We start from the raw sequence: 25,550 nt of genomic DNA, 5'->3' as shown, positions 1-25,550 counted from the left end.
GCACTTTATACAGCAGGCTGCAGGACAGAGCCGCACTTTATACAGCAGGACAGAGCCGCACTTTATACAGCAGGCCACAGGACATAACGGCACTTTATACAGCAGGCCACAGGACATAACGGCACTTTATACAGCAGGCCGCAGGACGGAACTGCACTTTATACAGCAGGCCACAGGACACAGCGGCCCTTTACACAGAACAGAATCGCAGGAAGCACCACTTACAGAGGTACAGACACCCTCGTAACGCTCACCTGCCTGAAGATCTCATCCTCCTCCCGCCTGCGTCTCTCTTCCACCTGTCTCCTTCCACTCTCTTCTGCTTCTCGGATGCGCCGGTGGCGCTCAGCAAGCATGGCGAAAGCGTGGATCCTGCGTTCTTCCTGCAGCCTGACCAGCTCCTTGGACAGGAAGTCAAACATGTCTGCGAGGACCCCGCCCTCCAGCCGGGACAGGTGCTCATCTCTCATGGAGGCCTGAGGACAGACACACAGTTACTAAACACACTATACGAACATAGGGCCTGATCGCTGGCCTGCTAATCTTCTAAGCCCTGTAATCAGATAGTCACAGCCCTCCAGAGAAAACACCGCATCTGTGAAGACCTGCTAATTGCGTAAAGTAGTTGGATCGGCAATTCCCTGTAAATCAATTCGCAGTCGCTCACCATGTAATGATCCACAGTGTGTGCAGTGTGTGCGTAGCCCAGGACTTACTCAGCGGCTGTGATAGAATCAGGCTGATCAGGGGCGGAGCTGATGTCACATGACTTCCCCTCATACACCTGGCCACACCTGCGTATTACATGACACTCCCAGATAACAGCCGCTCACCATGTAATGATTCCCCAGTGTGTGCAGTGTGTGTGTAGCCCAGGACTTACTCAGCAGCTGTGATAGAATCAGGCTGATCGGGGGCGGAGCTGACATCACATGACTTCCCCTCACACACCTGGCCACGCCTGCACATTACCTGACACTCCCAGATAACAGCCGCTCCCCATGTAATGATTCCCCAGTGTGTGCAGTGTGTGCGTAGCCCAGGACTTACTCAGCGACTGCGATAGAATCAGGCTGATCGGGGGCGGAGCTGACATCACATGACTTCCCCTCACACACCTGGCCACACCTGCGTATTACATGACACTCCCAGATAACAGCCGCTCACCATGTAATGATTCCCCAGTGTGTGCAGTGTGTGTGTAGCCCAGGACTTACTCAGCGGCTGCGATAGAATCAGGCTGATCGGGGGTGGAGCTGACATCACATGACTTCCCCCCACACACCTGCGTATTACATGACACTCCCAGATAACAGCCGCTCACCATGTAATGATTCCCCAGTGTGTGCGGTGTGTGCGTAGCCCAGGACTTACTCAGCGGCTGCGATAGAATCAGGCTGATCGGGGGCGGAGCTGACTTAAAATGACTTCCCCTCACACACCTGGCCACGCCTGCATTATCCCTGACACTCCCAGATAACAGCCGCTCACCATGTAATGATTCCCAGTGTGTGCAGTGTGTGTGTAGCCCAGGACTTACTCAGCCGCTGTGATAGAATCAGGCTGATCGGGGGTGGAGCTGACATCACATGACTTCCCCTCACATACCTGGCCACGCCTGCGTATTACCTGACACTCCCAGATAACAGCCGCTCACCATGTAATGATTCCCCAGTGTGTGCAGTGTGTGCGTAGCCCAGGACTTACTCAGCGGCTGTGATAGAATCAGGCTGATCGGGGGCGGAGCTGACATCACATGACTTCCCCTCACACACCTGGCCACGCCTGCGTATTCCCTGACACTCCCAGATAACAGCCGCTCCCCATGTAATGATTCCCCAGTGTGTGCAGTGTGTGCGTAGCCCAGGACTTACTCAGCGGCTGTGATAGAATCAGGCTGATCGGGGGCGGAGCTGACATCACATGACTTCCCCTCACACACCTGGCCACGCCTGCATATTACCTGACACTCCCAGATAACAGCCGCTCACCATGTAATGATTCCCCAGTGTGTGCAGTCTGTGCGTAGCCCAGGACTTACTCAGTGGCTGCGATAGAATTAGGCTGATCGGGGGCGGAGCTGACATCACATGACTTCCCCTCACACACCTGGCCACACCTGCGTATTACCTGACACTCCCAGATAACAGCCGCTCACCATGTAATGATTCCCCAGTGTGTGCAGTGTGTGCGTAGCCCAGGACTTACTCAGCCACTGTGATAGAATCAGGCTGATCGGGGGTGGAGCTGACATCACATGACTTCCCCTCACATACCTGGCCACGCCTGCGTATTACCTGACACTCCCAGATAACAGCCGCTCACCATGTAATGATCCACAGTGTGTGCAGTGTGTGCGTAGCCCAGGACTTACTCAGCGGCTGTGATAGAATCAGGCTGATCGGGGGCGGAGCTGACATCACATGACTTCCACACACACACCTGGCCACGGCTACGTATTACCTGACACTCCCAGATAACAGACGCTCACCATGTAATGATTCCCCAGTGTGTGCAGTCTGTGCGTAGCCCAGGACTTACTCAGTGGCTGCGATAGAATCAGGCTGATCGGGGGCGGAGCTGACATCACATGACTTCCCCTCACACACCTGGCCACACCTGCGTATTACCTGACACTCCCAGATAACAGCCGCTCACCATGTAATGATTCCCCAGTGTGTGCAGTGTGTGCGTAGCCCAGGACTTACTCAGCGGCTGTGATAGAATCAGGCTGATCAGGGGCGGAGCTGATGTCACATGACTTCCCCTTACACACCTGGCCACGCCTGCGTATTCCCTGACACTCCCAGATAACAGCCGCTCACCATGTAATGATTCCCCAGTGTGTGCAGTCTGTGCGTAGCCCAGGACTTACTCAGTGGCTGCGATAGAATCAGGCTGATCGGTGGCGGAGCTGACATCACATGACTTCCCCTCACACACCTGGCCACACCTGCGTATTACCTGACACTCCCAGATAACAGCCGCTCACCATGTAATGATCCACAGTGTGTGCAGTGTGTGCGTAGCCCAGGACTTACTCAGCGGCTGTGATAGAATCAGGCTGATCGGGGGCAGAGCTGACATCACATGACTTCCCCTCACACACCTGGCCACGCCTACGTATTACCTGACACTCCCAGATAACAGCCGCTCACCATGTAATGATTCCCCAGTGTGTGCGTAGCCCAGGACTTACTCAGCGGCTGTGATAGGATCAGGCTGATCGGGGGCGGAGCTGAAATCACATGACTTCCCCTCACACACCTGGCCACGCCTGCGTATTCCCTGACACTCCCAGATAACAGCCGCTCACCATGTAATGATTCCCCAGTGTGTGCAATGTGTGCGTAGCCCAGGACTTACTCAGCGGCTGTGATAGAATCAGGCTGATCGGGGGCAGAGCTGATGTCACATGACTTCCCCTCACACACCTGGCCACGCCTGCGTATTACCTGACACTCCCAGATAACAGCCGCTCACCATGTAAGGATTCCCCAGTGTGTGCAGTGTGTGCGTAGCCCAGGACTTACTCAGCGGCTGTGATAGAATCAGGCTCATCGGGGGCGGAGCTGACATCACATGACTTCCCCTCACACACCTGGCCACGCCTGTGTATTCCCTGACACTCCCAGATAACAGACGCTCACCATGTAATGATTCCCCAGTGTGTGCAGTGTGTGCGTAGCCCAGGACTTACTCAGCGGCTGTGATAGAATCAGGCTGATCGGGGGCGGAGCTGACATCACATGACTTCCCCTCACACACCTGGCCACACCTGCGTATTACCTGACACTCCCAGATAACAGCCGCTCACCATGTAATGATTCCCCAGTGTGTGCAGTGTGTACGTAGCCCAGGACTTACTCAGCGGCTGTGATAGAATCAGGCTGATCGGGGGCGGAGCTGACATCACATGACTTCCCCTCACACACCTGGCCACACCTGCGTATTACCTGACACTCCCAGATAACAGCCGCTCACCATGTAATGATTCCCCAGTGTGTGCAGTGTGTACGTAGCCCAGGACTTACTCAGCGGCTGTGATAGAATCAGGCTGATCGGGGGCGGAGCTGACATCACATGAATTCACCTCACACACCTGGCCACGCCTGCGTATTCCCTGACACTCCCAGATAACAGCCGCTCACCATGTAATGATTCCCCAGTGTGTGCAGTCTGTGTGTAGCCCAGGACTTACTCAGCGGCTGTGATAGACTCAGGCTGAACGGGGGCGGAGCTGACATCACATGACTTCCCCTCATACACCTGGCCACACCTGCGTATTACCTGACACTCCCAGATAACAGCCGCTCACCATGTAATGATTCCCCAGTGTGTGCAGTGTGTGTAGCCCAGGACTTACTCAACGGCTGTGACAGAATCAGGATGATCGGGGGCGGAGCCGACATCACATGACTTCCCCTTATACACCTGGCCACACCTGCATTTTGCCTGACACTCCCAGAAAACGGGCGGTTACCATCCACAAACGCCGGTTTCCTGTCAGTCACCTTAGGACTGATCAGGGCGGCCTCGCACATGTGAATTACAGGCCATATGCATACACAGTCTATCGGTAATCAGCTGGCCTGTGAATTCACAGCAGTGCAATCAGGTCTGAATTAGGCCCATAGTGCATGGGTTCCGGGAGTATAACACACAATCCGGGTCACTGACATAGTGCGAGTGTGATTATAAGGAGGGTTTCTGATGTCAGCCATGACACATCACGGAAGCGGAAGCCTCAGCCCTACTCACAAATGCACAGACGGTTTGGGAATTGCGCATGGCTCAGCGAGTGTATGGCGATTAGTGATCCATTCGCCACTTTCTCGCAGTTTAACAATAGATTTTTTTCTTTCTTCCTTGGCGGCGGCTTCTCCCCACAGCCCGCTGCAAATTCCCTGAAATCCCGCAATCAGAGGTAACCAACCGTTTTGTGTGAGTGCTCCGGACAACGCAGGTGTGTCCAGACCACTTGGGGGGGATTGCTGTGACAGTGATGTCATAGACATGACTGGCCTGCCTCTGGCTCAGCAGCTAGGCTGCACGGGTGGGGGTCAGCCCGTGATGAAACACTCGCACTTTAGAGACATGCCTGTGTGGTGGCATTGCCTTGTGTTCTGGGGCAGCCCCCACAGTCTACCGCTCAGTCCGAATCAGGCCCATTGTGTACAAACAGGGATTAGGCCGACCGAACAATCAGACCACTACGGCTGCCGTAACCTTAGCAATGGTCACAATTCTGCTGTTCTGAGTAGTCTGTATTTCAGAACCCTTAATGTGTGCCTGTCCTGAGCCCATGGAACCAGGAGGGCGGTCTTCTAAATTGGGGATGCTTAAACCAAGGATATGCCTAGGAGTGAAAGCGTTTGGTGCATATAAAAGCGTTCAAAACATGTGCGCACCTAGAACATAGGGGCAGATGTATTAAGCTTTAAAAAGAGAACCGCCCACAACTGTCATGGTACAGACTGTTTGAAAAATGGCAATTGGGGGCCAAATGGCTGGGCATTTATCCCTCATTATCACCTTTGCGTTTATTATTCTTTTCAAGGATTAATCCATCTGCCCCATAGTATCTGTGCCTGGCACGTAATGTGTCACACACATCTTAACAAATAGTCCCGATACAAACTCTGATTAATTGACCATGTTCTGTAATAGGTGCAATCAGGATGCCGGCAGTCCGAATCCCGGCATCCACCGTTATCTTGTGTCCTGGCGTGTATGTACTGTAATGGATGCAATCAGGATGCCGGCAGTCCGAATCCCGGCATCCACCGTTATCTTGTGTCCTGGCGTGTATGTACTGTAATGGGTGCAATCAGGATGCCGGCAGTCAGAATCCCGGCATCCACCGTTATCTTGTGTCCTGGCGTGTATGTACTGTACCGGGATGCGTTCAGGATGCCGACAGTCCGAATCCCGGCATCCACCGTTATCTTGTGTCCTGGTGTGTATGTACTGTAATGGGTGCAATCAGGATGCCAGCAGTCCGAATCCCGGCATCCACCGTTATCTTGTGTCCTGGCGTGTATGTACTGTAATGGGATGCGTTCAGGATGCCGGCAGTCCGAATCCCGGCATCCACCGTTATCTTGTGTCCTGGCGTGTATGTACTGTAATGGGTGCAATCAGGATGCCGGCAGTCCGAATCCCGGCATCCACTGTTATCTTGTGTCCTGGCATGTATGTACTGTAATGGGATGCGTTCAGGATGCCGGCAGTCCGAATCCCGGCATCCACCGTTATCTTGTGTCCTGGCGTGTGTGTACTGTAATGGGATGCATTCAGGATGCCGGCAGTCCGAATCCCGGCATCCACCGTTATCTTGTGTCCTGGCGTGTACGTACTGTAATGGGTGCAATCAGGATGCCGGCAGTCCGAATCCTGGCATCCACCGTTATCTTGTGTCCTGGCGTGTATGTACTGTAATGGGTGCAATCAGGATGCCAGCAGTCCGAATCCCGGCATCCACCGTTATCTTGTGTCCTGGCGTGTATGTACTGTAATGGGATGCGTTCAGGATGCCGGCAGTCCGAATCCCGACATCCACCGTTATCTTGTGTCCTGGCGTGTGTGTACTGTAATGGGTGCAATCAGAATGCCGGCAGTCCGAATCCCGGCATCCACCGCTATCTTGTGTCCTGGCGTGTACGTACTGTAATGGGTGCAATCAGGATGCCGGCAGTCCGAATCCTGGCATCCACCGTTATCTTGTGTCCTGGCGTGTATGTACTGTAATGGGTGCAATCAGGATGCCGGCAGTCCGAATCCCGGCATCCACCGTTATCTTGTGTCCTGGCGTGTATGTACTGTACCGGGATGCGTTCAGGATGCCGACAGTCCGAATCCCGGCATCCACCGTTATCTTGTGTCCTGGCGTGTATGTACTGTAATGGGTGCAATCAGGATGCCGGCAGTCCGAATCCCGGCATCCACCGTTATCTTGTTTCCTGGCATGTATGTACTGTAATGGGATGCGTTCAGGATGCCAGCAGTCCGAATCCCGGCATCCACCGTTATCTTGTGTCCTGGCGTGTATGTACTGTAATGGGTGCAATCAGGATGCCGGCAGTCCGAATCCCGGCATCCACCGTTATCTTGTGTCCTGGCGTGTATGTACTGTAATGGGATGCGTTCAGGATGCCGGCAGTCCGAATCCCGACATCCACCGTTATCTTGTGTCCTGGCGTGTGTGTACTGTAATGGGTGCAATCAGGATGCCGGCAGTCCGAATCCCGGCATCCACCGTTATCTTGTGTCCTGGCGTGTATGTACTGTAATGGGTGCAATCAGGATGCCGGCAGTCCGAATCCCGGCATCCACCGTTATCTTGTGTCCTGGCGTGTATGTACTGTAATGGGTGCAATCAGGATGCCGGCAGTCCCAATCCCGGCATCCACCGTTATCTTGTGTCCTGGCGTGTATGTACTGTAATGGGATGCGTTCAGGATGCCGGCAGTCCGAATCCCGACATCCACCGTTATCTTGTGTCCTGGCGTGTATGTACTGTAATGGGTGAAATCAGGATGCCGGCAGTCCGAATCCCGGCATCCACCGTTATCTTGTGTCCTGGCATGTATGTACTGTAATGGGTGCAATCAGGATGCCGGCAGTCCGAATCCCGGCATCCACCGTTATCTTGTGTCCTGGCAAGTGTGTGTACTGTAATGGGATGCGTTCAGGATGCCGGCAGTCCGAATCCCGGCATCCACCGTTATCTTGTGTCCTGGCGTGTATGTACTGTAATGGGTGCAATCAGGATGCCGGCAGTCCGAATCCCGGCATCCACCGTTATCTTGTGTCCTGGCGTGTATGTACTGTAATGGGATGCGTTCAGGATGCCGGCAGTCCGAATCCCGGCATCCACCATTATCTTGTGTCCTGGCGTGTGTGTACTGTAATGGGTGCAATCAGGATGCCGGCAGTCCGAATCCCGGCATCCACCATTATCTTGTGTCCTGGCGTGTATGTACTGTAATGGGTGCAATCAGGATGCCGGCAGTCCGAATCCCGGCATCCACCGTTATTTTGTGTCCTGGCGTGTATGTACTGTAATGGGATGCGTTCAGGATGCCGGCAGTCCGAATCCCGACATCCACCGTTATCTTGTGTCCTGGCGTGTATGTACTGTAATGGGTGCAATCAGGATGCCGGCAGTCCGAATCCCGGCATCCACCGTTATCTTGTGTCCTGGCGTGTATGTACTGTAATGGGATGCGTTCAGGATGCCGGCAGTCCGAATCCCGGCATCCACCGTTATCTTGTGTCCTGGCGTGTATGTACTGTAATGGGGGCAATCAGGATGCCGGCAGTCCGAATCCTGGCATCCACCGTTATCTTGTGTCCTGGCGTGTATGTACTGTATGTTACACGCAGGAGGCGAATGTTCCATGTCGCGGATGCCACTCACCTTCTCCTCGCTCAGCGCCCGCTGCCGCTGTAGACTCAGGGTCATCTGCTTCTCTTCCCGCTTCAGCAGCTGTTCCTGCTGCTGCAGCGCGTGTGTGGTGCGCAGCTCCCGGATCAGCTCCAGGCGCTTCTCCTTCCCCTCAAACATCTGCAACGAGATGGGGAGAATATAGACGGCCGGCCCTCAGCGGTCCCTAATCTGTCACAGTTACCGCTGGTAGCTCCTATGAAGATGTCCACTTTCCTGATACATCCCACAGCTCCCTCCCAGTGACACATAGGCCCTTATTCTAGTTCACTCGCAAAGGCAAATTCCTTCTCAAATGGATGAAACCATGTGCACTGCAGGTGGGGCAGATGTAACATGTGCAGAGAGAATTAGATTTGGGTGGAGTTTTACTTCAAAGTGAGATTTATATTGCAGTGTAAAAATAAAGCAGCCAGTATTTACTCTGCACAGAAAGAAAATAACTCACCCAAATCTAATTCTCTCTGCACATGTTACATCTGCCCCACCTGCAGTGCACATGGTTTTGTCCATTTGAGAAAGAATTTGCCTTTGCGAATGAACCAGAATAAGGGCCATAATCACAGAGCACTTACACACAATGACCCAGACCGGTCTATAATCAGGGGAGTGAGAAGATCTGCGCCCCGGAAGTGATGTAATAGATACAGTAACCGGATAGGTGAAGTATGGTTACCGTGATCCAGCGGAGCCCCCACTAGCCCCCCCCCCCAATAAATCAGAGAGAGCAGACAGGACCTAGAGAGCACAGAGATAGCGGGATCCAGACCCAGAGAAAGCAGGTGGCGCACCATGTTCTGCACCGCGCGCCCACGGATCACTTTCTGCAGGAAGATGACGGCCAGCTCTCTCTCCTCCTCACCCTGCAAGGAAAGGGAACACAGATAAACAATAGGGACTATAGTTCTGGTTCCCCTGTATGATGTGTATGCCATAGGCAGCGGTGTTCTGACCTCCACGGGCCCCGGCACTCTTGGGGTGGAGGGCCGGGGGATGGGCTTCTCGATCTTCTGTAAGAAGCGGAGCGGCTTCTCCGGCTGCTGGGCTTTGTCTTTCTGCTCCTTCAGGGCCTGTGGGGCAGAGACGATCATTATAGTGTAGAGCGGAATGCTACCACCGAGGGGTCAGTGACTTAACGCTGATTCAGAAAATATAACACAATGTATAGAACCCACGTTCTTCTCACCTCATGGACTTGCTTCATCTCCAGGTCCAGCAGAGCTTTGCGCTTCAGGAAACCATCCTTGGTAGTTGTCCTGACTTTGGGGGCTTGGATTCGAGGCTGGGTTACAAAGTCTGGGAGGTTGGCCTCCAGGTCCAATAATCCTGAGCAGAATAGTGAGATCAGAATGAGACACACAGGATGCTGGACATGGAATTAGTGCTCTGCAATGTTCTGTACTAATGGTGAAACCAGAGGCAAAATCAGGAGCCAGCCGAGGGCACAATGAATATTCAGCAGGTCAATTCCATAGAAAAAATCAACAGGCGGAATACATGACAGTGGCTGTCCTCATTGTGCACCACCATCACATCACACAGTAAGAGAGGATCTATGGAATATGCTGCTACTGATGGACATGACACTGGCTGTCCTCATTGTGCACCACCAGCGCATCACACAGTAAGAGAGGATCTATGGAATATGCTGCTACTGATGGACATGACACTGGCTGTCCTCATTGTGCACCACCATCACATCACACAGTAATAGAGGATCTCCTGGCCTATGATGCTGCCTGATGGACATGACAGTGGCTGTCCTCATTGTGCACCACCATCACATCACACAGTAAGAGAGGATCTCCTGACCTATGATGCTGCCTGATGGACATGACAGTGGCTGTCCTCATTGTGCACCACCATCACATCACACGGTAAGAGAGGATCTCCTGGCCTATGATGCTGCTACTGATGGACATGACACTGGCTGTCCTCATTGTGCACCACCATCACATCACACAGTAAGAGAGGATCTCCTGGCCTATGATGCTGCTACTGATGGACATGACACTGGCTGTCCTCATTGTGCACCACCATCACATCACACAGTAATAGAGGATCTCCTGGCCTATGATGCCGCCTGATGGACATGACAGTGGCTGTCCTCATTGTGCACCACCATCACATCACACAGTAAGAGAGGATCTCCTGACCTATGATGCTGCCTGATGGACATGACAGTGGCTGTCCTCATTGTGCACCACCATCACATCACACGGTAAGAGAGGATCTCCTGGCCTATGATGCCGCCTGATGGACATGACAGTGGCTGTCCTCATTGTGCACCACCATCACATAACACAGTAATAGAGGATCTCCTGGCCTATGATGCCGCCTGATGGACATGACAGTGGCTGTCCTCATTGTGCACCACCATCACATCACACAGTAAGAGAGGATCTCCTGACCTATGATGCTGCCTGATGGACATGACAGTGGCTGTCCTCATTGTGCACCACCATCACATCACACAGTAGGAGAGGATCTCTGGCCTATGATGCTGCATGATGGATATGACAGTACTGTCCTCATTGTGCACCACCATCACATCACACGGTAAGAGAGGATCTCCTGGCCTATGATGCTGCTGATGGACATGACAGTGGCTGTCCTCATTGTGCACCACCATCACATCACACAGTAAGAGAGGATCTCCTGGCCTATGATGCTGCTGCTGGACATGACAGTGGCTGTCCTCACTGTGCACCACCATCACATCACACAGTAAGAGAGGATCTCCTGGCCTATGATGCTGCCTGATGGACATGACAGTGGCTGTCCTCATTGTGCACCACCGTCACATCACATAGTAAGAGAGGATCTCCTGGCCTATGATGCTGCATGATGGACATGACACTGGCTGTCCTCACTGTGCACCACCATCACATCACATAGTAAGAGAGGATCTCCTGGCCTATGATGCTACTGATGGACATGACAGTGGTTCTCCTCACTGTGCACCACCATCACATCACACCACACAGTAAGAGAGCATCTCCTGGCCTATGATGCTGCTGACGGACATGACAGTGGCTGTCCTCATTGTGCACCACCATCACATCACACAGTAAGAGAGGATCTCTATTCTATGATGCTGCCTGATGGAAATGACAGTGGCTGTACTCACTGTGCACCACCATCACATCACACCACACAGTAGGAGAGGATCTCCTGGCCTATGATGCTACTGATGGACATGACAGTGGCTGTCCTCACTGTGCACCACCATCACATCACACAGTAATAGAGGATCTCCTGGCCTATGATGCCGCCTGATGGACATGACAGTGGCTGTCCTCATTGTGCACCACCATCACATCACACGGTAAGAGAGGATCTCCTGGCCTATGATGCTGCTAATGGACATGACAATGGCTGTCCTCATTGTGCACCACCATCACATCACACAGTAAGAGAGGATCTATGGAATATGCTGCTACTGATGGACATGACAGTGGCTGTCCTTACTGTGCACCACCATCACATCACATCACATAGTAAGAGAGGATCTCCTGGCCTATGATGCTGCATGATGGACATGACACTGGCTGTCCTCATTGTGCACCACCATCACATCACACAGTAAGAGAGGATCTCCTGGCCTATGATGCTGCATGATGGACATGACAGTGGCTGTCCTCACTGTGCACCACCGTCACATCACACAGTAGGAGAGGATCTCCTGGCCTATGATGCTGCTGATGGACATGACAGTGGCTGTCCTCACTGTGCACCACCATCACATCACACAGTAAGAGAGGATCTCTGTCCTATGATGCTGCCTGATGGACATGACAGTGGCTGTCCTCACTGTGCACCACCATCACATCACACAGTAAGAGAGGATCTCCTGGCCTATGATGCTGCCGGATGGACATGACAGTACTGTCCTCATTGTGCACCACCATCACATCACACAGTAAGAGAGGATCTCCTGGCCTACGATGCTGCTGCTCGACATGACAGTGGCTGTCCTCATTGTGCACCACCATCACATCACACAGTAAGAGAGGATCTCCTGGCCTATGATGCTACTGATGGACCGGACAGTGGCTGTCCTCACTGTGCATCACCATCACATCACACAGTAAGAGAGGATCTCCTGGCCTATGATGCCGCCTGATGGACATGACAGTGGCTGTCCTCATTGTGCACCACCATCACATCACACAGTAAGAGAGGATCTCCTGGCCTATGATGCTGCCTGATGGACATGACAGTACTGTCCTCATTGTGCACCACCATCACATCACACAGTAAGAGAGGATCTCCTGGCCTATGATGCCACCTGATGGACATGACAGTGGGTATCCTCACTGTGCACCACCATCACATCACACAGTAAGAGAGGATCTCTGGCCTATGATGCTGTTGATGGACATGACAGTGGCAGTCCTCATTGTGCACCACCATCACATCACACAGTAAGAGAGGATCTCCTGGCCTATGATGCTGCATGATGGACATGACAGTACTGTCCTCATTGTGCACCACCATCACATCACACAGTAAGAGAGGATCTCCTGGCCTATGATGCTGCTGCTGGACATGACAGTGGGTATCCTCACTGTGCACCACCATCACATCACACCACACAGTAAGAGAGGATCTCCTGGCCTATGATGCTGCATGATGGACATGACAGTACTGTCCTCATTGTGCACCACCATCACATCACACAGTAAGAGAGGATCTCCTGGCCTATGATGCTGCCTGATGGACATGACAGTACTGTCCTCATTGTGCACCACCATCACATCACACAGTAAGAGAGGATCTCCTGGCCTATGATGCTGCATGATGGACATGACAGTACTGTCCTCATTGTGCACCACCATCACATTACACCGTAAGAGAGGATCTCCTGGCCTATGATGCTGCTGATGGACATGACAGTGGCAGTTGCCTGTCCTCACCTTGGTACGAGTTCAGGTACGGACTGTTCACTGCAGATTGCTGGGAGGGGCGATCTGGGAAATATCCGATCCTGGTGAGGGGAGCGTAGGTTTGGGAGGCATAGTCAGTGTAGTCCTGGATAACATCCCGCCTCTCCAGCTTCCCCTCCACATTCCCCATCTTCTTTATCAGCTTCCGGATTGCTGTGGAGTGCAGGATACATATATGGGGCACAGTATGTAAGAGTGAATCACGTCATCCTCACTAAAGGCCTGGAATAGTACAGACACTTATCACATGAGACGTTATAGACACATGGCCTCACATGACATTGGGTATGACCCTGAATAGGCTTCTACCAAACATGAGGCCGGATTCTGTGCATAGTACTGCAGCTGGGACCATACCGTCATCGTCATCATCAGTGCTCATACCCATGCCATGCTGGGTGTACGTCACACATGGCATCCCCCTCAGCATATGCCTACTATAGTCCCTGTGTACACCCAGCTGACACCCCATAACACCCCTCTCATAGACAAAGAGAAATGTCCGTGATCTGACCGAGTGTCAGGTATAGAACACATGGCTTAGTATGACCAATGCGTACAGCAGGGAACACACAGTTGTCCCTACCTTTAATATGCTCTCTCCGCATCTGTGTAACACGCTCTTCTTTCTCTGTCTGCAGCTTGGACCACTTAGAGTCCAGTCTCCGCTTGTCCAGGTCCTTCTGCGTCTCTGCGCGTTTCAGGAGGAGTTTCTTCAGCACCTGGAGCCGAGCGTCCTGCAGCCTAACACACAGCAGCAATACACTGAGCTAGGCGTCATGCTCCTACTTGTGTCTGTATAGTCACGGTGTAATGCTCATACGTGTATCTGTATAGTAATGGTGTAACGCTTATACGTGTGTCTGTATAGTCACGGTGTAATGCTCATACGTGTATCTGTATAGTAATGGTGTAATGCTCATACATGTATCTGTATAGACGCGGTGTAATGCTCATACGTGTATCTATATAGACGTGGTGCAATGCTCATACGTGTATCTGTATAGACACGGTGTAATGCTCATACGTGTATCTGTATAGACGTGGTGTAATGCTCATACGTGTATCTGTATAGACGCAGTGTAACACTCATACATGTATCTGTATAGACGCGGTGTAATGCTCATACGTGTATCTGTATAGTAATGGTGTAACGCTCATACATGTATCTGTATAGACGTGGTGTAACACTCATACATGTATCTGTATAGACGCAGTGTAATGCTCATACGTGTATCTGTATAGTAATGGTGTAACGCTCATACGTGTATCTGTATAGACGCAGTGTAATGCTCATACGTGTATCTGTATAGTAATGGTGTAACGCTCATACGTGTATCTGTATAGTAATGGTGTAACACTCATACATGTATCTGTATAGTAATGGTGTAATGCTCATACATGTATCTGTATAGACGCGGTGTAACACTCATACATGTATCTGTATAGTAATGGTGTAACGCTCATACATGTATCTGTATAGACGTGGTGTAACGCTCATACGTGTATCTGTATAGACGCAGTGTAACACTCATACATGTATCTGTATAGACGCAGTGTAACGCTCATACGTGTATCTGTATAGACGCAGTGTAACACTCATACATGTATCTGTATAGACGCAGTGTAACGCTCATACATGTATCTGTATAGTAATGGTGTAATGCTCATACGTGTATCTGTATAGTAATGGTGAAATGCTCATACATGTATCTGTATAGACGCGGTGTAACACTCATACGTGTATCTGTATAGTAATGGTGTAACGCTCATACATGTATCTGTATAGACGTGGTGTAACGCTCATACGTGTACCTGTATAGTAATGGTGTAACGCTCATACATGTATCTGTATAGACGTGGTGTAACGCTCATACGTGTACCTGTATAGTAATGGTGTAACGCTCATACATGTATCTGTTTAGACGCGGTGTAATGCTTATACATGTATCTGTATAGACGCAGTGTAATGCTCATACTTGAATCTGTATAGTAATGGTGTAATGCTCATACATGTATCTGTATAGATGCGGTGTAACACTCATACGTGTATCTGTATAGTAATGGTGTAACACTCATACGTGTATCTGTATAGTAATGGTGTAACGCTCATACGTGTATCTGTATAGACGCGGTGTAACGCTCATACGTGTACCTGTATAGTAATGGTGTAACGCTCATACGTGTATCTGTATAGTAATGGCGTAATACTCACACATGTATCTGTATAGACGTGGTGTAACACTCATACATGTATCTGTATAGACGCAGTGTAATGCTCATACGTGTATCTGTATAGTAATGGTGTAACGCTCATACGTGTATCTGTATAGACGCAGTGTAATGCTCATACGTGTATCTGTATAGTAATGGTGTAACGCTCATACGTGTATCTGTATAGTAATGGTGTAACACTCATACATGTATCTGTATAGTAATGGTGTAATGCTCATACATGTATCTGTATAGACGCGGTGTAACACTCATACATGTATCTGTATAGTAATGGTGTAACGCTCATACATGTATCTGTATAGACGTGGTGTAACGCTCATACGTGTATCTGTATAGACGCAGTGTAACACTCATACATGTATCTGTATAGACGCAGTGTAACGCTCATACGTGTATCTGTATAGTAATGGTGAAATGCTCATACATGTATCTGTATAGACGCGGTGTAACACTCATACGTGTATCTGTATAGTAATGGTGTAACGCTCATACATGTATCTGTATAGACGTGGTGTAACGCTCATACGTGTACCTGTATAGTAATGGTGTAACGCTCATACATGTATCTGTATAGACGTGGTGTAACGCTCATACGTGTACCTGTATAGTAATGGTGTAACGCTCATACATGTATCTGTTTAGACGCGGTGTAATGCTTATACATGTATCTGTATAGACGCAGTGTAATGCTCATACTTGAATCTGTATAGTAATGGTGTAATGCTCATACATGTATCTGTATAGATGCGGTGTAACACTCATACGTGTATCTGTATAGTAATGGTGTAACACTCATACGTGTATCTGTATAGTAATGGTGTAACGCTCATACGTGTATCTGTATAGACGCGGTGTAACGCTCATACGTGTACCTGTATAGTAATGGTGTAACGCTCATACGTGTATCTGTATAGTAATGGCGTAATACTCACACATGTATCTGTATAGACGTGGTGTAACACTCATACATGTATCTGTATAGACGCAGTGTAATGCTCATACATAGGTGTAACGCTAATACGTGTGTCTGTATAGTAATGGTGTAACACTCATACATGTATCTGTATAGACGCGGTGTAACGCTCATACATGTATCTGTATAGACGCAGTGTAATGCTCATACATAGGTGTAACGCTAATACGTGTGTCTGTATAGTAATGGTGTAACACTCATACATGTATCTGTATAGACGCGGTGTAACACTCATACATGTATCTGTATAGACGCAGTGTGATGCTCATACATAGGTGTAACGTGTGTCTGTATAGTAATGGTGTAACACTCATACATGTATCTGTATAGACGCGGTGTAAGGCTCATACGTGTATCTGTATAGTAATGGTGTAACACTCATACATGTATCTGTATAGACGCGGTGTAACGCTCATACATGTATCTGTATAGACGCGGTGTAACGCTCGTACATGTATCTGTAGAGTAATGGTGTAACGCTCATATGTGTATCTGTATAGTAATGGTGTAACGCTCATACGTGTATCTGTATAGTATTGGTGTAATGTTCATACGTGTATCTGTATAGTAATGGTGTAACGCTCATACATGTATCTGTAGAGTAATGGTGTAATGCTCATACGTGTTTCTGGATAGTAATGGTGTAATGCTCATACGTGTATCTGTATTGTAATGGTGTAACGCTCATACATGTATCTGTAGAGTAATGGTGTAATGCTCATACGTGTATCTGGATAGTAATGGTGTAACGCTCATACGTGTATCTGTATTGTAATGGTGTAACGCTCATACATGTATCTGTAGAGTAATGGTGTAATGCTCATACGTGTATCTGTATAGTAATGGTGTAACGCTCATACGTGTATCTGTATAGTAATGGTGTAACGCTCATACGTGTATCTGTATAGTAATGGTGTAATGCTCATACGTGTATCTGTATAGTAATGGTGTAATGCTCATACATGTATCTGTATAGTAATGGTGTAATGCTCATACATGTATCTGTATAGTAATGGTGTAACGCTCATACGTGTATCTGTATAGACGCGGTGTAAGGCTCATGCGTGTATCTGTATAGTAATGGTGTAACACTCATACATGTATCTGTACAGACGCGGTGTAACGCTCATACGTGTACCTGTATAGTAATGGTGTAACACTCATACATGTATCTGTAGAGTAATGGTGTAATGCTCATACGTGTATCTGTATAGTAATGGTGTAACGCTCATACGTGTATCTGTATAGTAATGGTGTAACGCTCATACGTGTATCTGTATAGTAATGGTGTAATGCTCATACGTGTATCTGTATAGTAATGGTGTAATGCTCATACATGTATCTGTATAGTAATGGTGTAATGCTCATACATGTATCTGTATAGTAATGGTGTAACGCTCATACGTGTATCTGTATAGACGCGGTGTAAGGCTCATGCGTGTATCTGTATAGTAATGGTGTAACACTCATACATGTATCTGTACAGACGCGGTGTAACGCTCATACGTGTACCTGTATAGTAATGGTGTAACACTCATACATGTATCTGTAGAGTAATGGTGTAATGCTCATACGTGTATCTGTATAGTAATGGTGTAACGCTCATACGTGTATCTGTATAGTAATGGTGTAACGCTCATACGTGTATCTGTATAGTAATGGTGTAATGCTCATACGTGTATCTGTATAGTAATGGTGTAATGCTCATACATGTATCTGTATAGTAATGGTGTAATGCTCATACATGTATCTGTATAGTAATGGTGTAACACTCATACATGTATCTGTACAGACGCAGTGTAACGCTCATACGTGTACCTGTATAGTAATGGTGTAACACTCATACATGTATCTGTATAGACGCAGTGTAACGCTCATACGTGTATCTGAGTAACGCTCATGTGTGTATCTGAGTAATGCTCATGTGTGTATCTGAGTAACCCTCATACTTGTACCTGAGTAACACTCACACGTGTATCTGCATGTAACTGAGTAACACACATACGTGTATCTGAGTCACGCTCATACGTGTACCCGAGTATCGCTCATACATGTATCTGCCTGTACCTGAGTAACACACATACGTGTATCTGAGTAACGCTCATAGATGTATCTTCGTGTACCTGAGTAGCACACATACGTGTACCTGAGTAACGCTCATACGTGTATCTGAGTAACGCTCATACGTGTATCTGAGTAACGCTCATGTGTGTATCTGATTGATGCTCACGTGTGTATCTAAGTAACGCTCATGTGTGTATCTGAGTAACACTCATACTTGTACCTGAGTAACGCTCATACGTGTATCTGCATGTAACTGAGTAACACACATACGTGTATCTGAGTCACGCTCATACGTGTACCTGAGTAGCGCTCAAACGTGTATCTGAGTAACGCTCATACGTGTATCTGCCTGTACCTGAGTAACACACATACATGTATCTAAGTAACGCTCATGTGTGTACCCGAGTAACGCTCATACGTGTATCTGCCTGTACCTGAGTAACACACATACGTGTATCTGAGTAACGCTCATGTGTGTATCTGAGTAACGCTCATGTGTGTATCTGAGTAACGCTCATACGTGTATCTGCCTGTCCCTGAGTAACACACATACGTGTACCTGAGTAAAGCTCATACGTGTATTTGAGTAATGCTCATACATGTAACACTCAGAGCTTACTTCTCGATCTCCTGCTCCCGGAACGCCCACTCCTTCCTCTCTTGTTCATCCATCATCCTTCTCCTCTTCTCCAGCTGTGATAGGTCGCTCAGTGGCGGTAGTGTGGCCTCCCAGGCCCGCTTCTCCCGAGCACGCTCTATCATCTCCACTTCCGCCAGCCCAGCGGGGAGACCGCGGCCTGGGGACCCACAGATACAGACGTAATGTGCATGTGCCAACTCTCTTACTCCCTCGCCATGGACATGTACCCATCTATTCCCCTCATGTACAACGTGTCCTATGTATGGGATTCTCCACGTGAGACATACTGAGGTGCAGCCGCTGGAAGGGAGGAAGGGAGCCCAGAGTCACAGGAACGGAGGAAGGGAGCCCAGAGTCACAGGAACGGAGGAAGGGAGCCCAGAGTCACAGGAACGGAGGAAGGGAGCCCAGAGTCACAGGAAGGGAGCCCAGAGTCACAGGAAGGGAGGAAGGGAGCCCAGAGTCACAGGAAGGGTGGAAGGGAACCCAGAGTCATAGGAAGGGAGCCCACAGTCACAGAGAAAGGGAGCCCAGAGTCACAGGAAGAGAGCCCAGAGTCACAGGAAAAGAGGAAGGGAGCCCAGAGTAAGAGGAAGGGAGTCCAGAGTCACAGGAATGGAGGAAGGGAGCCCAGAGTCACAGGAAGGGAGCCCAGAGTCACAGGAAGGGAGGAAGGGAGCCCACAGTCACAGGAAGGGAGCCCAGAATCACAGGAATGGAGGAAGGGAGCCTAGAGTCACAGGAACGGAGGAAGGGAGCCCAGAGTCACAGGAAGGTAGGAAGGGAGCCCAAACTCACAGGAACAGAGAAAGGGAGCCCAGAGTCACAGAACAGTGGAAGGGGGACCAGGGTCAAAGGAAGGGAGGAAGGGAGACCAGAGTCACAGGAACGGAGGAAGGGAGACCAGAGTCACAGGAATAGAGGAAGGGTGCCCAGAGTCACAGGAACGGAGAAAGGGAGCCCAGAGTCACAGGAATGGAGCCCAGAGTCACAGGAAGGGAGCCCAGAGTCACAGGAAGAGAGGAAGGGAGCCCAGAATCACAGGAAGGGAGCCCAAAGTCACAGGAACGGAGAAAGGGAGCCCATAGTCACAGGAAGAGAGCCCAGAGTCACAGGAACAGAGGAAGGGAGACCAGAGTTACAGGAAGGGGGGAAGGGAGACCAGAGTCACAGGAACAGAAGAAGGGAGCCCAGAGTCACAGGAACAGAGGAAGGGAGCCCAGAGTCACAGGAAGAGAGCCCAGAGTCACAGGAACAGAGGAAGGGAGACCAGAGTTACAGGAAGAGAGCCCAGAGTCACATGAACAGAGGAAGGGAGACCAGAGTTACAGGAAGGGGGGAAGGGAGCCCAGAGTCTCAGGAAGGGAGGAAGGGAGCCCAGAGTCACAGGAAGGGAGGAAGGGAGCCCAGAGTCACAGGAACAGAGAAAGGGAGCCCAGAGTCACAGGAAAAGAGGAAGGGAGACCAGAGTCACAGGAAGGGAGCCCAGAGTCATAGGAAGGGAGCCCAGAGTCATAGGAAGGGAGCCCAGAGTCACAGGAAGAGAGCCCAGAGTCACAGGAACAGAGGAAGGGAGACCAGAGTTACAGGAAGAGAGCCCAGAGTCACAGGAACAGAGGAAGGGAGACCAGAGTTACAGGAAGGGGGGAAGGGAGCCCAGAGTCTCAGGAAGGGAGGAAGGGAGCCCAGAGTCACAGGAAGAAGGAAGGGAACCCAGAGTCACAGGAAGGGAGGAAGGGAGCCCAGAGTCACAGGAACAGAGAAAGGGAGCCCAGAGTCACAGGAAAAGAGGAAGGGAGACCAGAGTCACAGGAAGGGAGCCCAGAGTCATAGGAAGGGAGCCCAGAGTCACAGGAAGGGAGGAAGGGAGCCCAGAGTCACAGGAAGGGAGAAAGGGAGCCCAGAGTCACAAGAAGGGAGAAAGGGAACCCAGAGTCACAGGAAGGGAGCCTAGAGTCACAGGAAGGGAGGAAGGGAGCCCAGAGTCACAGGAAGGGAGGAAGGGAACCCAGAGTCACAGGAAGGGAGCCCAGAGTCACAGGAAGGGAGCCCACAGTCACAGAGAAAGGGAGCCCAGAGTCACAGGAAGAGAGCCCAGAGTCACAGGAAGAGAGCCCAGAGTCACAGGAAGAGAGCCCAGAGTCACAGGAAGAGAGCCCAGAGTCACAGTAAAAGAGGAAGGGAGCCCAGAGTTAGAGGAAGGGAGTCCAGAGTCACAGGAATGGAGGAAGGGAGCCCAGAGTCACAGGAAGGGATCCCAGAGTCACAGGAAGGGAGGAAGGGAGCCCACAGTCACAGGAAGGGAGCCCAGAATCACAGGAATGGAGGAAGGGAGCCTAGAGTCACAGGAACGGAGGAAGGGAGCCCAGAGTCACAGGAAGGTAGGAAGGGAGCCCAAACTCACAGGAACAGAGAAAGGGAGCCCAGAGTCACAGGAACAGTGGAAGGGGGACCTGGGTCAAAGGAAGGGAGGAAGGGAGACCAGAGTCACAGGAACGGAGGAAGGGAGACCAGAGTCACAGGAATAGAGGAAGGGTGCCCAGAGTCACAGGAACGGAGAAAGGGAGCCCAGAGTCACAGGAATGGAGCCCAGAGTCACAGGAAGGGAGCCCAGAGTCACAGGAAGAGAGGAAGGGAGCCCAGAATCACAGGAAGGGAGCCCAAAGTCACAGGAACGGAGAAAGGGAGCCCATAGTCACAGGAAGAGAGCCCAGAGTCACAGGAACAGAGGAAGGGAGACCAGAGTTACAGGAAGGGGGGAAGGGAGACCAGAGTCACAGGAACAGAAGAAGGGAGCCCAGAGTCACAGGAACAGAGGAAGGGAGCCCAGAGTCACAGGAAGAGAGCCCAGAGTCACAGGAACAGAGGAAGGGAGACCAGAGTTACAGGAAGAGAGCCCAGAGTCACATGAACAGAGGAAGGGAGACCAGAGTTACAGGAAGGGGGGAAGGGAGCCCAGAGTCTCAGGAAGGGAGGAAGGGAGCCCAGAGTCACAGGAAGGGAGGAAGGGAGCCCAGAGTCACAGGAACAGAGAAAGGGAGCCCAGAGTCACAGGAAAAGAGGAAGGGAGACCAGAGTCACAGGAAGGGAGCCCAGAGTCATAGGAAGGGAGCCCAGAGTCATAGGAAGGGAGCCCAGAGTCACAGGAAGGGAGCCCAGAGTGACAGGAAGGGAGAAAGGGAGCCCAGAGTCACAAGAAGGGAGAAAGGGAACCCAGAGTCACAGGAAGGGAGCCTAGAGTCACAGGAAGGGAGAAAGGGAGCCCAGAGTCACAGGAAGAGAGCCCAGAGTCACAGGAAAAGAGGAAGGTAGACCAGAGTCACAGGAAGGGAGCCCAGAGTCACAGGAAGGGAGGAAGGGAGACCAGAGTCACAGGAAGGGAGCCCAGAGTAACAGGAAGGGAGCCCAGAGTCACAGGAAGGGAGCCCAGAGTCACAGGAATGGAGGAAGGGAGACCAGAGTTACAGGAAGGGAGCCCAGAGTCACAGGAAGGTAAGAAGGGAGCCCTGAGTCACAGGAAGGGAGAAAGGGAGACCAGAGTCACAGGAATGGAGGATGGGAGACCAAAGTCGGAGGAATGGAGACCAGAGTCACAGGAAGGGAGCCCAGGGTCGAAGGAATGGAGGAAGGGAGACCAGTGTCACAGGAACGGAGGAAGGGAGGCCAGAGTCACAGGAACGGAGGACGGAAGCCCAGTGTCACAGGAACGGAGGAAGGGAGGCCAGAGTCACAGGAAGGGAGACCAGAGTCACAGGAAGGGAGCCCAGAGTCACAGGAAGGGAGGAAAGGAGCCCAGAGTCACAGGAATGGAGAAAGGGAGCCCAGAGTCACAGGAACGTAAAAAGGGAGCTAGAGTCACAGGAACGGAGGAAGGAAGCCCAGAGTGACAGGAACAGAGGAAGGAAGCCCGGAGTAACAGGAACAGAGGAAGGAAGCCTGGAGTGACAGGAACAGAGGAACGGAGCCCGGAGTGACAGGAATGGATGATATGAAGATTTGTTAGTCACCAGTGGGAACATCTAGTAGGGGACGTTGGTGTATAGGGTGCCCATTTATAGGTCACTAGTAAATGCTCACCCCAAGTGCTGGGTACAGTTCTGTCTCTATATTATATGCAGGGACGGATGGCTGGAATGGTGCACAGGGTGCAGAACACATTGCTGCTGTCCCACTAGTTTGCAGCTTACAGCAATGTAAGTACAGAACGCTCAGGGATTACTCACCCCAGGTCAGATTTGCCAGCATCAGAAGCTCAGGGACAGATCCAGGGCGCACTATGAACTCCGGACTGTAGGGGTCAGTCTGTGCCTCGCTGTCCCGGTAATCTGTCTGCATCCCCACTGTGCGCACCAGAGGTGTCGCTGGCCTCTCTGGGCGGGGGCTGTGCTCCGCTCTGCCAATGTAACATTACCAGAATCACCTCCAACACTATTATATGTATACTTTATGATAGGTATGCACTAACAAGGGTCCCAGCATAATCTCTAATACACACCCCATGCAAGCATTAGGAGAACATACAAACTCTACACATACAGTGCCGTGGTTGGGAAACAAACTGAAGACCCCAGCGTGGCAAGGTAGAAATGCTAACCACTGTGCCACATAACTTACATACAGAAACATGTAACATTTAGTAATGACCCCCTGCCATGTTACGAACCCCATGCCTCCATGAGATACTATATAGACCTTCAATCCCGCATCTCCCCGAGTGCTGCGTTATCATACATGCCCTACCACTTGGTGACAAGAGAAGATGGTGAACACAGCGAGATAACTGGAAGTTATCGGTGAGTAACTGGGACGGCCTCCTCAGCAGATAACGGGAAGCAACAGCGTAACCGGATATATCATGACGGGAGCGGGGAGTCCACTGAAGGCAGACGTTCTAGGTGACTGGCAGCTGGAATACCGGACACATGGAACCAAGACACATAAAAGCACAGTGGACTGGACTGGAACCAAGACACATAGAAGCACAGTGGACTGGACTGGAACCAAGACACATAGAAGCACAGTGGACTGGACTGGAACCAAGACACATAGAAGCACAGTGGACTGGAACCAAGAAACATAGAAGCACAGTGGACTGGACTGGAACCAAGACACATAGAAGCACAGTGGACCGGACTGGAAATTACTGGGACCAAATAAACAGATCCCAGCCCACCTAGGAGCTGAGTGCAGCAGCAACCGTCTGGGAATGCTGAAAGTAGTACCAGCTTCTGGGAATAGAGCTCCCTGTCCTTTATTCCCCTGGGACCACTGCCACTTAAGAGAGGTTATAAATTTCCCACAAACCCGGAGGTGCCCCTACCAAAATGGCGGCGCCCATACCAGGAGCCAGCGATGAAGACTTGCCAGACCCGCCATAGGGCATCTGCCTGAACAAAAGAGAGGAGGACCCGCCGGAGCCTGTCAGCGTCCCCGGGAAGGCAGCCATGCCGCAGGCGCCTGTCCTGGTGAGTAAGAGACGCAGCGCGTGTCCTGGTGAGTAAGAGACGCAGCGCGTGTCCTGGCGGACCAGGCAGCGGCAGGACCTGACACAGTGCATTATGGTTTTGTCTATTAAAGAATCTCCCTCTTGGTTAGGTACCGGCTTTATTTGTAATAACGGAGAGAGCGCTTCAGTGAGCGGCAGATCTCCGGTTCTCCGGCAGAGTGAGGCAGTACCTTACACAATGAGCCGAACCTGCCCGTTACACAGGACACTCACCTGGAGATAGCCAGAAGCACATTGGGGGGAACTGGCTGAGAGAACGGGATCAGAGGCCTGAAATATAGAGAAACAAACATCAGATCAAGGACTCAATATGAGGAAGAGGTGCAGAATTACCCCAAATCAATCATATATACTCACAGTAACTGCAGAGCTACAGTTATATACCATACAGAGAGAGTGCTTGCTCTGTGCTTATATACCGTACAGTGAGTCCCTGCTCTGTGTAATATACCATACAGAGAGAGCCCCTGCTCTGTGTAATATACTGCAGAGAGTCCCTGCTCTGTGTAATGTACCATACAGAGAGAGTCCCTGCTCTGTGTGATATACCGTACACAGGGAGTACATGCTCTGTATAATATACCGCACAGAGGGAGTCCAAGCTCTGTATAATATACGACACAAAGGAAGTCCCTTCTCTGTGTAATATACCGCAGAGAGGGAATCCTGTCAAAGTCGAATTGCATACACGCCATTTTAGAATGGGATGGCCGCCATCTTGGTTGAGTTACGCA

At 50.6% G+C, this 25,550-nt stretch overlaps 1 protein-coding gene across 1 annotated transcript in view; it reads right to left on the bottom strand.

Moving 5' to 3' along the window:
* The window catches only part of CFAP91 (cilia and flagella associated protein 91), a 78,557-nt gene that overhangs the window by 10,167 nt on the left and 42,840 nt on the right, over positions 1–25,550 (bottom strand). The window contains exons 5-14 of the mRNA XM_083171491.1: positions 25,030–25,086; positions 23,534–23,703; positions 19,290–19,467; positions 13,985–14,142; positions 13,369–13,551; positions 9,636–9,775; positions 9,403–9,519; positions 9,241–9,312; positions 8,423–8,569; positions 255–476 (exon numbers count right to left, since the gene is read on the bottom strand). Of these exons, the coding sequence (XP_083027617.1) occupies positions 255–476; positions 8,423–8,569; positions 9,241–9,312; positions 9,403–9,519; positions 9,636–9,775; positions 13,369–13,551; positions 13,985–14,142; positions 19,290–19,467; positions 23,534–23,703; positions 25,030–25,086 (1,444 nt within the window). The remainder of the gene's footprint in view (positions 1–254; positions 477–8,422; positions 8,570–9,240; positions 9,313–9,402; positions 9,520–9,635; positions 9,776–13,368; positions 13,552–13,984; positions 14,143–19,289; positions 19,468–23,533; positions 23,704–25,029; positions 25,087–25,550) is intronic.

The sequence above is a fragment of the Crinia signifera genome, chromosome 2 (genome assembly GCF_055691185.1).
Source record: "Crinia signifera chromosome 2, ASM5569118v1, whole genome shotgun sequence".
NCBI lineage: Eukaryota > Metazoa > Chordata > Amphibia > Anura > Myobatrachidae > Crinia > Crinia signifera.
Note: the sequence above shows the minus strand (reverse complement) of the source record. Positions and strands in the feature narration are given on the sequence as shown.